General features: G+C 32.2%; 2 protein-coding genes across 2 annotated transcripts; both read left to right on the forward strand.

The window, feature by feature from the left end:
- Positions 1–5,368: 5,368 nt before the first annotated feature.
- On the forward strand, positions 5,369–7,109 carry p38b (p38b MAP kinase). The gene is made up of 2 exons (XM_065500467.1): positions 5,369–5,617; positions 5,745–7,109. The coding sequence occupies exons 1-2, from the start codon at positions 5,509–5,511 to the stop codon at positions 6,746–6,748; spliced, it is 1,113 nt and encodes a 370-aa protein (XP_065356539.1). The 5' UTR covers positions 5,369–5,508; the 3' UTR covers positions 6,749–7,109.
- A 1,706-nt stretch (positions 7,110–8,815) lies between these two features.
- On the forward strand, positions 8,816–9,775 carry LOC135951000 (STING ER exit protein). The gene is made up of 4 exons (XM_065500546.1): positions 8,816–9,013; positions 9,071–9,222; positions 9,284–9,535; positions 9,598–9,775. The coding sequence occupies exons 1-4, from the start codon at positions 8,893–8,895 to the stop codon at positions 9,748–9,750; spliced, it is 678 nt and encodes a 225-aa protein (XP_065356618.1). The 5' UTR covers positions 8,816–8,892; the 3' UTR covers positions 9,751–9,775.
- The last annotated feature ends 2,692 nt before the right edge of the window (positions 9,776–12,467 follow it).

Here is a 12,467-nt window from a genome sequence, read left to right on the forward strand (position 1 = left end):
GCAGCAGTGTTTAAAAAGCTACGATAACTAACAAATTTTTAACTGTTGCTACAACTACTGCTTAAAAAAAGTGTATGTATCGGTAGCAGCAGCATTTGTCTTTTTTCGCTTTCTTGTTTTTTTAAAACAACTGCTACCTTCAAAATATAATGTGCTATTTTTCTATAGCGAATGAGCGTTTTGAGTGGACGTTTTACATGTATTTTGTTTTTGTTACAATAACAAAACACATGTTAAATTTCTACTCAAAGTACTCGTTCGCTATAGAAAAACAGCACATAAAACTCTTAACAGAGCAGTAGTAACAAAACATGAATTGTAAATGGAGTAGTAGCATAAAAATACAAATCATTGCTACTGCTCTATATCGAGTTTTAATTTTTAAGGTAGCAGTAAAGTAGCAGTTAATGCAGCAGTTAAGGTAGAAATAAAAGTAGTCAAAAAAGAAAATCTTCAGTCATAACACCAAAATTGATAGAATTAAACACTGTGTGTTGTTTTTGTTTTGAGACAGTTTGAAAGAATTATTCGATATTATTCGTCTCAGATGTTCGTGTTGCTAACAGAAAGATCGTGTTTTCTGTGTGTATAACAAAAAAGCCGAACTTTTGTTTACAACACGACCAACTTACACAAATATACATTCACAACAACAACACATAATATACTTTTTTGGCTGAAGATTTTTATTTTTGACTTATTTTATTGCTACCTCAGCTGCTACTTCAACTGCTACTTAACTGCTACTTCTTCTACTACCTCAACTGCTACTTCTATTACTACTAAATTTTAAAAGTAGCAGAATTAATAAAAAACTAATGACTGCTACATCAAAACTTTTTCTTTTTTAAGGTAGCAATAGAAAATAAATTACTCTGCTACTTTTACATTTTTCTTTTATTAGTACTACTACAACTACTGCTACCAAAATGTGAAGGTAGCAGTAGTAGTAGTAATTAATGACTCCGAGTTTTTATTATTTTTTTAACTAGACTACTTGTGTTTTTTCGTTGCTACTGCTACTTGTAGTCTAGTTTTTTAAACACTGCAATGCAGTCATAACTTTATCAAGACAAAGCATGCAAACGCGTAGTCAAGGTGCATTTAATAAGGTGTCAACGGGAGCACAGCTGATTACAGAACTAGCACGCGAAAATGTCAAACTACATATATAAAAAATATTCGCCGGAACGCCATTATGTCAAACTCCATATATAAAAAATAAGTGAATTCGCCTGTATTTATTTCAATTCGCCACTGCTGTCACACTGCCCTGCGCGTAGTTTTTACTTTTTCATACATTTTGTTAAGAATCGCTAGACTTTTTAAAGTTGCATTGCATAAATACATTTCGGAATTCACCCATACTTTCGCTTCAACAGCGACCGACAGTTAAATACATGCATTTCGAAATACTCTTTCCCAATTAGTGCAGTGAACTTCAGCGACAAGTTCACTGTGTTGTTTTTGTCTTTGAAGTATGTAAATGTAGCAATATAAATTTAAGCAATGATAAAATTAGATAGCATATTTGTTTTTTAAAATTTAACATATTTTTTCTCAATTTAACACATTTTCAATTACATCCTCTGGCAACACAGAGTATTTACATTTTGTTTTTTTTTTTTGTATAACCAACACTCAGGGGATACCCCTATATATGCAGTGCATTGTGTTGATGTTAGGAAATAAAGTTGTGAGAAGGAGGAAAGAGGAAAGAGGTAGTAGTGTTTGTTGACGTTTGACTTGAATTGATAAATAGGTATAAATCAAGATCAGCGAAACAGCTTGCATTTTTATAATTTCTTTGGTGTTGATAGCTCTCATAATTAGAAGCACAAAAACGTTAATATTTTTCCCTGCTCTCTCTTAGTTTAAGAGTTATATGAATTTAAAGTCAATACATATAATAGTACATTTCTCATATATTTGGAAAATAAACTGATCGTTATGGATATCATTGAATAGTGCTTCACAATACCTTTAATATGATATATAATATGGTACAGTTTATTAATATTGTGAACCAAAAATTCCTTTTTGATTTTATATGACAGTACTTCAGAAAATTTTGATATACAGAAAAAGTGATTTTAGCGAAGCCGGTGTTCAATACACCCCAGAGTTAAAAGTCCCTTCACCCGGCCGAAGGCCGGCAATACAGAAAATGTGAATATTAACAGAAAAAAAATTATGAAAATACAAACTGTTACGCGGATCTTGATTTGTTCCGAAAATTCTACCCCGACACCGAACGAGGTCAATTTCGAAACTAGTCCATCATGCCACACCCGGTCGAATGCCTTCGAAATGTCGATTGCGACTACATTACGCTTCGCAGTTTGTGTTCGTTTTTTAAAAAAAAAAAAATAAGTTGTTTGAATAACTGAAAAAGTCCTGTGAACTAGCTTCTAAAATGACACGCAGGATCGCCATAGAAGCATTTAGTCCTAAATGCATAACCTATTGTCTATTACTTGCAATAATGTATAATTTTAGTTGTGCGTTGCCGTTTGTGTTATTTTGTTATCATTATGTAATTTTTCCAAAAATTTAAAAAAATACATATATATATATATATATATATATATATATATATATATATATATATATATATATCGGTTTAATAACTAAAAATACGTCTACTGAAAAATTAAATTTTTTAGTTATGACGACGTTGCAGCAAATGAGCGACATATATATGAATATACTTTGTGTCTGGCAACACTGAATAAAATGAACACCAGTGATGGCAAAGTTGGTGTAATTGAAAAATTGTTCCAAAGCGTATTAAAAAGGTGAGTGCGTCCCGGCAAAAATTACTACAATGCAAAAACAACAGGGATAATGTAGAACAAGGCGTATTGCACCTTGATGTAGAAGATATGTCAAAATCAAGGCGAATTAAATTATGTAATGCTATTGTTCAAGGCGAATTCATATATGAATTCGCCTTGCTATTGTTATTTACAATACTAATGTATTGTACTGCGAATTAAGAGACAGCTGATTTTATATAACCAAAGTAAATTAATAAAGTAGTGACAGTACAGTCAGCGTCTAAAGAAAGTGTACAACTTGTTTTTACATTTAAAACATTTTATTTACATATTAAAAAACTATTTGTTCTCCAGTTCTAGTATATTTAACAAAACACTTAATTGTTCTCTTGCAATATATAAACAAAAAACTAAACTAGTTCAACTGCAACAAAACCAAAAATACTCCATTTTTAACGCGTCAAAAGAAAGTGTTCAGTTTAGGGAAATTAGAAGAAAAAACGTATTTAGTATTTTATTTGACATCTTTTGGGTTTTAAAACAGTTTCAAGCCTCCTTGGCATTGTTTCTACCAATTTTGATGTCACCGAGGTTGGGATGTTGAACCACTCTTCCTGCAGGATTTCGTGTAGAGAGTCATTGCTGGTAATATTTCATTTTCTGATCTGTCTGTCCAAATGCTACCACAGATGTTCAATGGGATTAATGTTCGGTGACTGTGGGGGTTGTTCCAGTTGTTTCGGTGTATGATACAACAACCATTCTTTAACAAGTTAAGAAGTATGCTTCGGATAATTGTCCTGTTGGAAGATCCAGGTTCGGTCTAGATTTAATTTTCTAATGATGGGTTCCATATTTTCTATAAGAATGTTTAGGTAATCGGTTTTGCTCATCAAACTATCAATAAATATGAGTTTTCCCATGCCACTTGCCGCCATACACCCCCACACCATCACCTAACCACCACCATGCTTTACGGTGGATAGTACATTTTTTGGTCGAACTCTTGATTTTTGCTTCTCCAAATTTTACTCCTTTTTTTACTTCCAAAAATCTCAAACTTGCTTTCGTCCGTAAACAGCACATTATTCCAAAACAATTTTCTTGGTTTTTATACCTGTTTGCGAATTCTCGATGTCGCTCTTTATTTCGTTTGGAAATGTGGGGTTATTCTCTCGGAACTCCACCATATAGAGCATTTGGGTTTAGCGCTCGGCGAACCGTACTGTTACTAACTCTCACTCCAGACGAATCTGTTAATTCTTCGCATAATTTTACTGCACTTACTGTGAATACTTTCTTCCCTGCTCTCACAATCGATCTTATTTCAAGGTTGTTAAGGCGTTTTGGTGTTCCGGCACGTTGCTGATCTTCTAAAATTCTAAATTTTTTTGTTTGTCTATAATTTTTTTTACAGTATTATGGCTTCTTCCTATTATAGAGGAGATTTCACGTGACGATTTGCCTTCATTTTTAAATTTTATGACTTACTTTCTTGTTTCAATTGCAGTTTGTTTTCCCATTTTGGTTTTAAAGTTCTCGCGATCAAACAAGAAAAGCTACTATCTTAAAATCTCATGAGACTAGCAGAGAAGATCCACAAAAAATTATAATCTAGGCAAAAATAAAGAATAACAATATATTTTTTATGTAGCTAGAAAAATCTTATTGCAATTCTAAATGTGTACACTTTTTTCTGACGCGTTAAAAATGGAGTATTTTTGGTTTTGTTGTTACTGTTTTTGTTGCAGTTGAAATAGTTTAGTTTTTTGTTTATATATTGCAAGAGAACAATTAAGTGTTTTGTTAAATATACTAGAACTGGAGAAAATATTGTTTTTTAATATGTAAATAAAACGTTTTAAATGTAAAAACAAGTTGTACACTTTCATTTGACGCTGACTGTATGTCAAACTCTATATATAAAAAACAAGTGAATTCGCCTGTATTTATTTCAATTCGCCACTGCTGTCACCTTGTTAAATACGCCTTGCTTTGGTGTGCGCCATATATGTGTTTGTGTTTGTGCGTCTACTTTTTTCGCTTTGTTTTATAATAATTTCGTCCGTTTTTTCACGCGTTTGAATTCTTTATCGAACATTTTAACATCCTCCACATGAGCTAAAGCAATAAATATAAATCTTACACTGTTTTTTTATTAAATTCCAGTTTAATATTTAATTCGCCTTACTTTATTTTTTTGACAAAATATACATATGTTGTTTTTGTATTTGTTGTAGGGACGAGTACAACTTACGATGTTTTTGTGTGAAAATTACATTTGTTATTAGTCACAGTTGTGCGAATAATTGTTCTGACATCGTTGTTCGAACATAACATCAACAAGAGTTGTCCTCGCGAGTCAAATTCATGTGCGGACAAGAAATTGTTCGCTGCGTAAACATATTAAAGTCTTGTCAAGACAGGGTGTTAGGACATGGAAATTGCGCGTGGAGATGGGTAGTTACGGTTACATTACGTCTTGACAAGCCATCAATTTGTATGGAAATTATAATGGAAACACCCATACTGTTGTTGATGTATAAGATATGGCATCTCTGGTTTTCTTGTATGTTTTCTCCTTTGACGTTTTATTTTCACTCGTATATTTATGTTGATTGCGTGAATATTTTTTTTGTGGCATAGAATTAATGAAGAAAGTTTCTAATTTGTGAATATTATTATTAAATTAAAACGTTAATACAATTGTAAACGCATTAAAAACAGAATGGCTAATTTCTATAAATTAGATATAAATCGTACAGAATGGGAAATACCAGATACATACCAACAATTGCAGTCAGTGGGCAGCGGGGCCTACGGTCAAGTATGCAAAGGTAAATAATGTTAAACTGGAAATTAATTTATCTGTATACACACATATATATAGTACATGTTATTGATAATATACATAAAACATATAAAAAATAAAAATTTATATTTCTTTTAACAAATTGAATTTAGCCGTTGTACGTGGTACAAGTATGAAAGTGGCCATTAAAAAGCTAGCACGTCCTTTTCAATCAGCCGTACATGCCAAAAGGACTTACCGCGAATTGAGGTTGTTGAAACATATGGATCATGAAAATGTCATTGGTCTTTTGGATGTCTTTCATCCGGGTCAGCCTGTGAACTCTTTGGAAAATTTCCAACAAGTATACATGGTCACACATCTCATGGATGCTGATCTCAATAATATCATTAGGACACAAAAGTTGTCCGACGATCATGTACAATTTCTGGTATATCAAATATTGAGAGGACTCAAATACATACACAGCGCGGGTATAATACATCGCGACTTGAAGCCATCAAATATTGCCGTCAATGAGGATTGTGAACTGAGAATTTTAGATTTTGGTTTGGCACGACCAGCTGAAAGCGAAATGACTGGCTATGTGGCCACCCGCTGGTATAGGGCTCCGGAAATTATGCTGAATTGGATGCACTACAATCAAACGGTGGATATATGGTCTGTTGGTTGCATTATGGCAGAATTATTAACAGGACGTACTTTATTCCCTGGCACTGACCATATACATCAACTAAATTTGATTATGGAGATTTTGGGTACACCACCAGAGGATTTTATGCAAAAAATCTCCTCTGAGAGTGCACGTAATTATATACGTTCACTACCCGTTATGCAAAGGCGTAACTTCCGTGATGTTTTCCGAGGCGCCAATCCTCAAGCTATTGATTTGTTAGAGAGAATGTTGGAACTCGATGCCGAGCAACGTATCACCGCCGAACAGGCCTTGGCTCATCCCTATATGGATAAATATCATGATCCCACTGATGAGCAAACATCACCTTTGTATGATCAAAGTTTTGAAGACATGGATTTACCGGTTGACAAGTGGAAGGAATTAGTTTTCAAAGAGGTCATAGATTTTAAACCTTTGCCAGCCTATGCTGATGTCTTAAAGCAAGCTCAAGAATCACAACCACAACCTGCAGTAAATTAGTTTGAATAATAACTTAAGTAAATAAGTAACCTCAAATTTTGCGTAATGTACTTAACCTCAGTTAAAGTAACTACTATATATTGCATACATAATACATATATATTTTTAACAAACTTTTATTAATTTAAATTAATATTTTACTATAATTAAGAAAAAAACAAAAACGAAAACAATACTATGCCTTAAAATCGTTAGTCGATTTATTATCTTATTTTATGAATAAACAATACAAATACGTTCAATTGTTGGTGGTATATATTTTTAAAATATTCGAGATGTGTATTAGATTTATAATCTCTTAAAATTTCAATTAGAATTTAATAAATTTTTCAATAAATAATTGAATAAAATTAAAAATAAATATGAAGATTTGTTTGGTAAAATTAAGTTTTGTTTGCTAAAAGCATTAGCCATAGGGTAACATATAATTCTCTATGGCATTAACGATGAGCTGCAAGTTGTATAAACATGGACTTCTTTCGATTTTAAAAAAGTCGACTTCGAAGTATTTGGTAAAAAAAAATTAGCTGAAAAAAATATGGACTAATATCGGATATATTGATTTATCAATCATATATGTATGTTATTTGGGTGCTTCGGAAAGTTGATTTCCACATACAGATGGACATGGCTAAACGACTCCGCTATAGCGATTCAGAATAGGTACGCAAATGTGGAAATAATAAGCGGAATGACAAACATATATATACCCTTATCACTACACAGAAAAGTCGACTGAAGGGTGTGCAGTTTTGAGTTATGGGGCCGGAGTTTATGTAGTAGATAACGACATCAAAGTGTCATACAGACTCCCAGACGAAAGCAGCGTCTTCCAGGCATAGATCCTAGCGATCTTGATAAGGGCACAATTTATATAGTCAGACAGCACTGAGGACTATGGTGCACTCGGGCATAGTGTTGAACTGTAAGATGGCTCTAGAAACGTTATTGGAACTAGAAAACCTGGCCAGACAGGGTTCGGATCTGAACTATATCAATAGAGACTGGGAGGTTAAACCTCCTATATGCCACTACTATAGGTTGATATTCCAAAGATTCCGGGACTCTATGAATCAATACTGGTGTAGTAGGACGGACTGCAGGGCGCCCAAGGCTAGAATACTAATTGGGTTGGATAGGAAAAGTCTCTGGTATTTACTAGAAGAGATAAGCGGTCACTGCTCAATTGGAGCCTTCATTGTTAAATGGGATATGGGTGCACAGGACTTTTGTAGGATGTGCGAGGATATTGAGGAACTTGAAACAGTAGAACATATTCTGTGTAACTGTCCTAGATTACAGGGTCTCATGCAAAAATGGTTAGTATAAAGATTCCATGATGAACTGGGGGATATAGCTAGACAAGAACTATGCAATTTATTAGGCTTTATCAGGGGAATATTCTGGCTATTTTGGGTAACAGAACTCTGAGAATCCCAGTCTATACTTATTTGCTGTCATTTTTAGACTGAGTTTTCACTTTATTTCTCTTTATATCACCTTACTTCTTCCTTTTATTTACAATTCATATCTTCTCTTCATATCTAGTTCACATCTATTTATAATAGATCCTAAGGGTCTCCGAATGGAAGTGTATTTCTTATAGTATACACCCCTTCAAATTTATCATCCTCCCAAATTTTCATTTTTTACAGTACCTCTCACAAAAATTGTTTTATAATAAAAATAAACTGTTTTTACCCAAATAATTTTTTGCTTCAGTGCAGCAAATTTTCAAAAATCATTACTATAGAAATAACGGTAAAACTTTTTACATCGTTTTCTTACATATTCGTTTTGTTATAGTCTTCTTTCTGTCACTTGCCTGGAAATCGATTTATAGTTTTAGCTACTACAACAGGAAGACCGGTTCAACTATTATATCTATAAACGTTGGATCAACATTGTACAACTAAAAATATTGGAGAATTCTTCTAAAGACTAATTATTTGAAAAGTTTAAAATTTTTTTAATTACTTTAAAAATAAAATGATTTCTTCTTGATATTTTTTGTTCAGTGTATTTTTATTTCAGCAACAGTGGCATCACTAACCCAGCATGTTATCAATTATCAGTGAATATTTGTGGACAAAAATAAACAAACACAAATTGTAAACGTTTTTAGAGAAATTATTAAATAAAATATGCCAAAAGTTGTATCCCGTAGTATAGTTTGTTCTGATTCCAAAGATCAAGAAGAATATAATGATGAGACTCCATTAAATATTTACTATTGTTTATGTGGTAAATTGGCCTTAATTTTAGGTAAGAATAGAGCTTCTCTGAGTTAGAACAATAACATAAAATAAGTGTCTTCCTTAGATTGTTCCATAGAAAAGTTACCATTAAGAAAAACAGATGGAGCAAGAGTAATAGACGGCAAACATCATGCCCACAAATTAACGTTTCAAGATGGGGAAACCATTTATATACGACGCAAGGAAAAGGGAATAGAAAAGCAATATCGTTTCAATGTAAGCAAATACACATGTTGGGAAAAGTGCTCTTAACTAATTTCTCTTCCTTTAATTTTAGTGTAAATCCTGTAATTTACCCATATATTATCGCCATGAGCCCAAATCCGATATAACATTCATAATACATCACGCTTTGGTCAAAACTAAAAATGATATACATCTTAATTTGGAATCATCTGCAACGACTGCTAAAAAGTTATTGCCTGGTGAATCGGAAAAGGTTATGGTAACACGTCATACCAAAAATATGGGTAAATTTAGCTCGGTAACTGTTTCCACTATCGACGAAGAAGAGGATGAAATTGAAGCGGTATGTAAAATACTAAATATACCTAGAGGATTTTTTGTTTAATTTATTTGGTTTTATTTTAGCGTGAAATTGCGGATAGCTATGCTAACAATGCCCGCATTATTGAGAAACAATTACAACGCAAAGGTGGTAAACTAGTAGATGTTGGAGCTCGTATAAAACCCGAGGAAGGTCCGCCAGGCAAAAAGCCTAGAGGAACATTGTTGGATATTTAATAAATTTTATATAAAGTTAATTAAATTTGTGTGTTTCAATGCTGTTGGGACAACTTACTAACATTTATGTTATTATATCTAAAAACTTACACAATTTTAGATTGCATTTTAATAGTTTTTTGGAGTTTCCTTTCCATTCCCGATTTAGCTTAGAAAAAGGAATGAAACCATTTCCAATTTCATATGGGCAATTCCATATCATCGTACATGACATTTGTACGCCTATAGAGTGGAATAGATTTTGCAAAAATAAGAGTATCTGAAAAATAATTTGGTCTTTATGTTCCATTCAGAGGGTACTATATTTTAAAATAATAAAAAGTTCTTTCGAAATATTGTTGTCCAAAATATTAAGGGTATATCGTATATGTAGAAATATGCGAAAATATTCGGGTCGTGAGAGGCGTTATTCGGAGTCAAATTCATTTCATACTACAAGGTAATTGCATAGAGAATTATATATAGTGACGAGACACTCCGAATTGTCAAACAAAAATACAACAAATCATATGTCTGATACAACAAAAAAAAACCTTGACTAGCATGTATTTTGTTGTTGCAAGAGATAGGTTTTTGACAATTACGTCTCGTCTCTATGTTGCCCTATGGCTAATTGAGAGCCTAGTTTTCACCGCAATTTTAGCCTAAAACATACTTAACATTTTATACATAGTAACATTTTATTATTTTCGTCTATTCCAATCATCTTGAAAAAAAGTTTTGTGTTTTCAGTCGTGGTAGCGAATCACGTGGAATTGCCAATATGTGGAATTGATATTTATTTGTAATTATTTTTTCTCAAATATTAATTCGATTTCATTATCAACAATTTGAATTTTATTTTAATACTAGCTGAACCCGGTCCGCGTTGCTGGCCTTTAAAAAACATCTGTTTTATATTGCATCTCGATTTTAATATACGATAATCCAACCTGCAATGTTAATACATGTGGTGGCATTTCGGCTGGTTCCAATGAATTCAAAAATTCAGTAGGAGAATTGACGACTTGTTCTTCGTTCAATACTGTGTCAATCGATTTGTATTTTATTGTTTATCACAGACCGAAAATCAAAAATCTGACTATACACTGTTACCTAAAAGGCTTTTCTGAAGATTCCGTGAAAATTTTATCAAAATCGGTCCAGCCATTTTTGAATCCATAAGGAACATACAAACACACATCCATTTTTATGAAATATATGGCATTAGCGGTATAATTTAAAAATTGGATTTTTACACGCCCCTCCGCCCACAGACCGAATATTAAAAATCTGACTATACAGTGTTACCCGCTAGGCTATTCTGAAGATTCCCTGAAAATTTCATTAAAATCGGTCCAGCCGTTTTTGAGTTCATTCGGAACATACATCCATTTTTATATATCGTCACATAAAATGCAAAACAACGTATCATCAAAAAATTCGAAATTGATTTTATTTTTGATTACGATTCCCTACATCATATTACATATGTGTACAAAATTTTAAAATTTTACTATCAAAAATAACCAAGTTATAACCAAATTTGAAACTAAAGTATCATCAAGTATATGATTTTCTTAAACCAAATAACGTACATATATGCTTTGAGTAATTAATTAATAAATATTTTGTCTAAGTTTTTATTTTTTCATAAAAAATTATATTGATGATACGTTTTTTTGTTTCAGAAAATAACAATTCAAAAAAACGTAAGCCACATATCTTAAAGTGAGCTTTGAAAAAATTAGTTTTTTTTAATAAAATATATTTCTAGAGTCATTGTAATTCAGATTTGAAAATTTTGTTTCAATATCTCAAGTTGTTTTCATTTTATATCGTTTTTTGCTTCTCCTAAAAACTTATGAAAAGTGATGTTACGTTATTTTGCATTTTAGGTGACGATATATAGATGAAAAATGTTTGTATGAGAAAATTCGAAAAAAGCACCGAATGGACCTAATGTAGTATTTTAGTATTTTTTCATTGACATTTCTCTCACCTTCCGTTCTATGTATTTATTCTATGAATTGTGTTATTTTAGTATTTCTATTTGCAAAACGTTGCCAAAATTAAAATCATTGACATTTCTCTCACCTTCCGTTCTATGTATTTATTCTATGAATTGTGTTATTTTAGTATTTCTATTTGCAAAACGTTGCCAAAATTAAAATCAGAATAACAAAAATGGAATCTGAAGAAGCTAATACCATAGAGAATAGACATAGAACGGAAACTCTCCTGTCAAAGACCTAACTCAGTTGTCAGAAACCTAAGTGGTGAGAATGTATTAGTAGAAAAAACTATGTGAAAACAAAAACAACACTCGTATGTATAACTTTTTTGAGTAATTTTTTTGTTTGAGTTTTTTTCTAGTTTCCGCTCTATGTTTCTCTATGTACTTGGTATACTTTGGTTTTTTCTACTAATACATTCTCACCACTTAGGTTTTTGACAGGAGAGTTTCCGCTCTATTTCTATTGTCTATGGAAAAAGCTATGTGAAAACAAAAACAACACTCGTATGTGTGATTATTTTGAGTAATTTTTTTGTTTTAGTTTTTTTCTAGTTTCCGCTCTATGTTTCTCTATGGCTAATACATATACAATTGATTGGAATAATATCTACGGGATTGAAACCATAGTTTTTTCTACTAATACATTCTCACCACTTAGGTTTTTGACAACTGAGATAGGTCTTTGACAGGAGAGTTTCCGCTCTATGTCTATTCTCTATGA

The sequence above is a fragment of the Calliphora vicina genome, chromosome 2 (assembly GCF_958450345.1).
Source record: "Calliphora vicina chromosome 2, idCalVici1.1, whole genome shotgun sequence".
NCBI classification, from domain to species: domain Eukaryota; kingdom Metazoa; phylum Arthropoda; class Insecta; order Diptera; family Calliphoridae; genus Calliphora; species Calliphora vicina.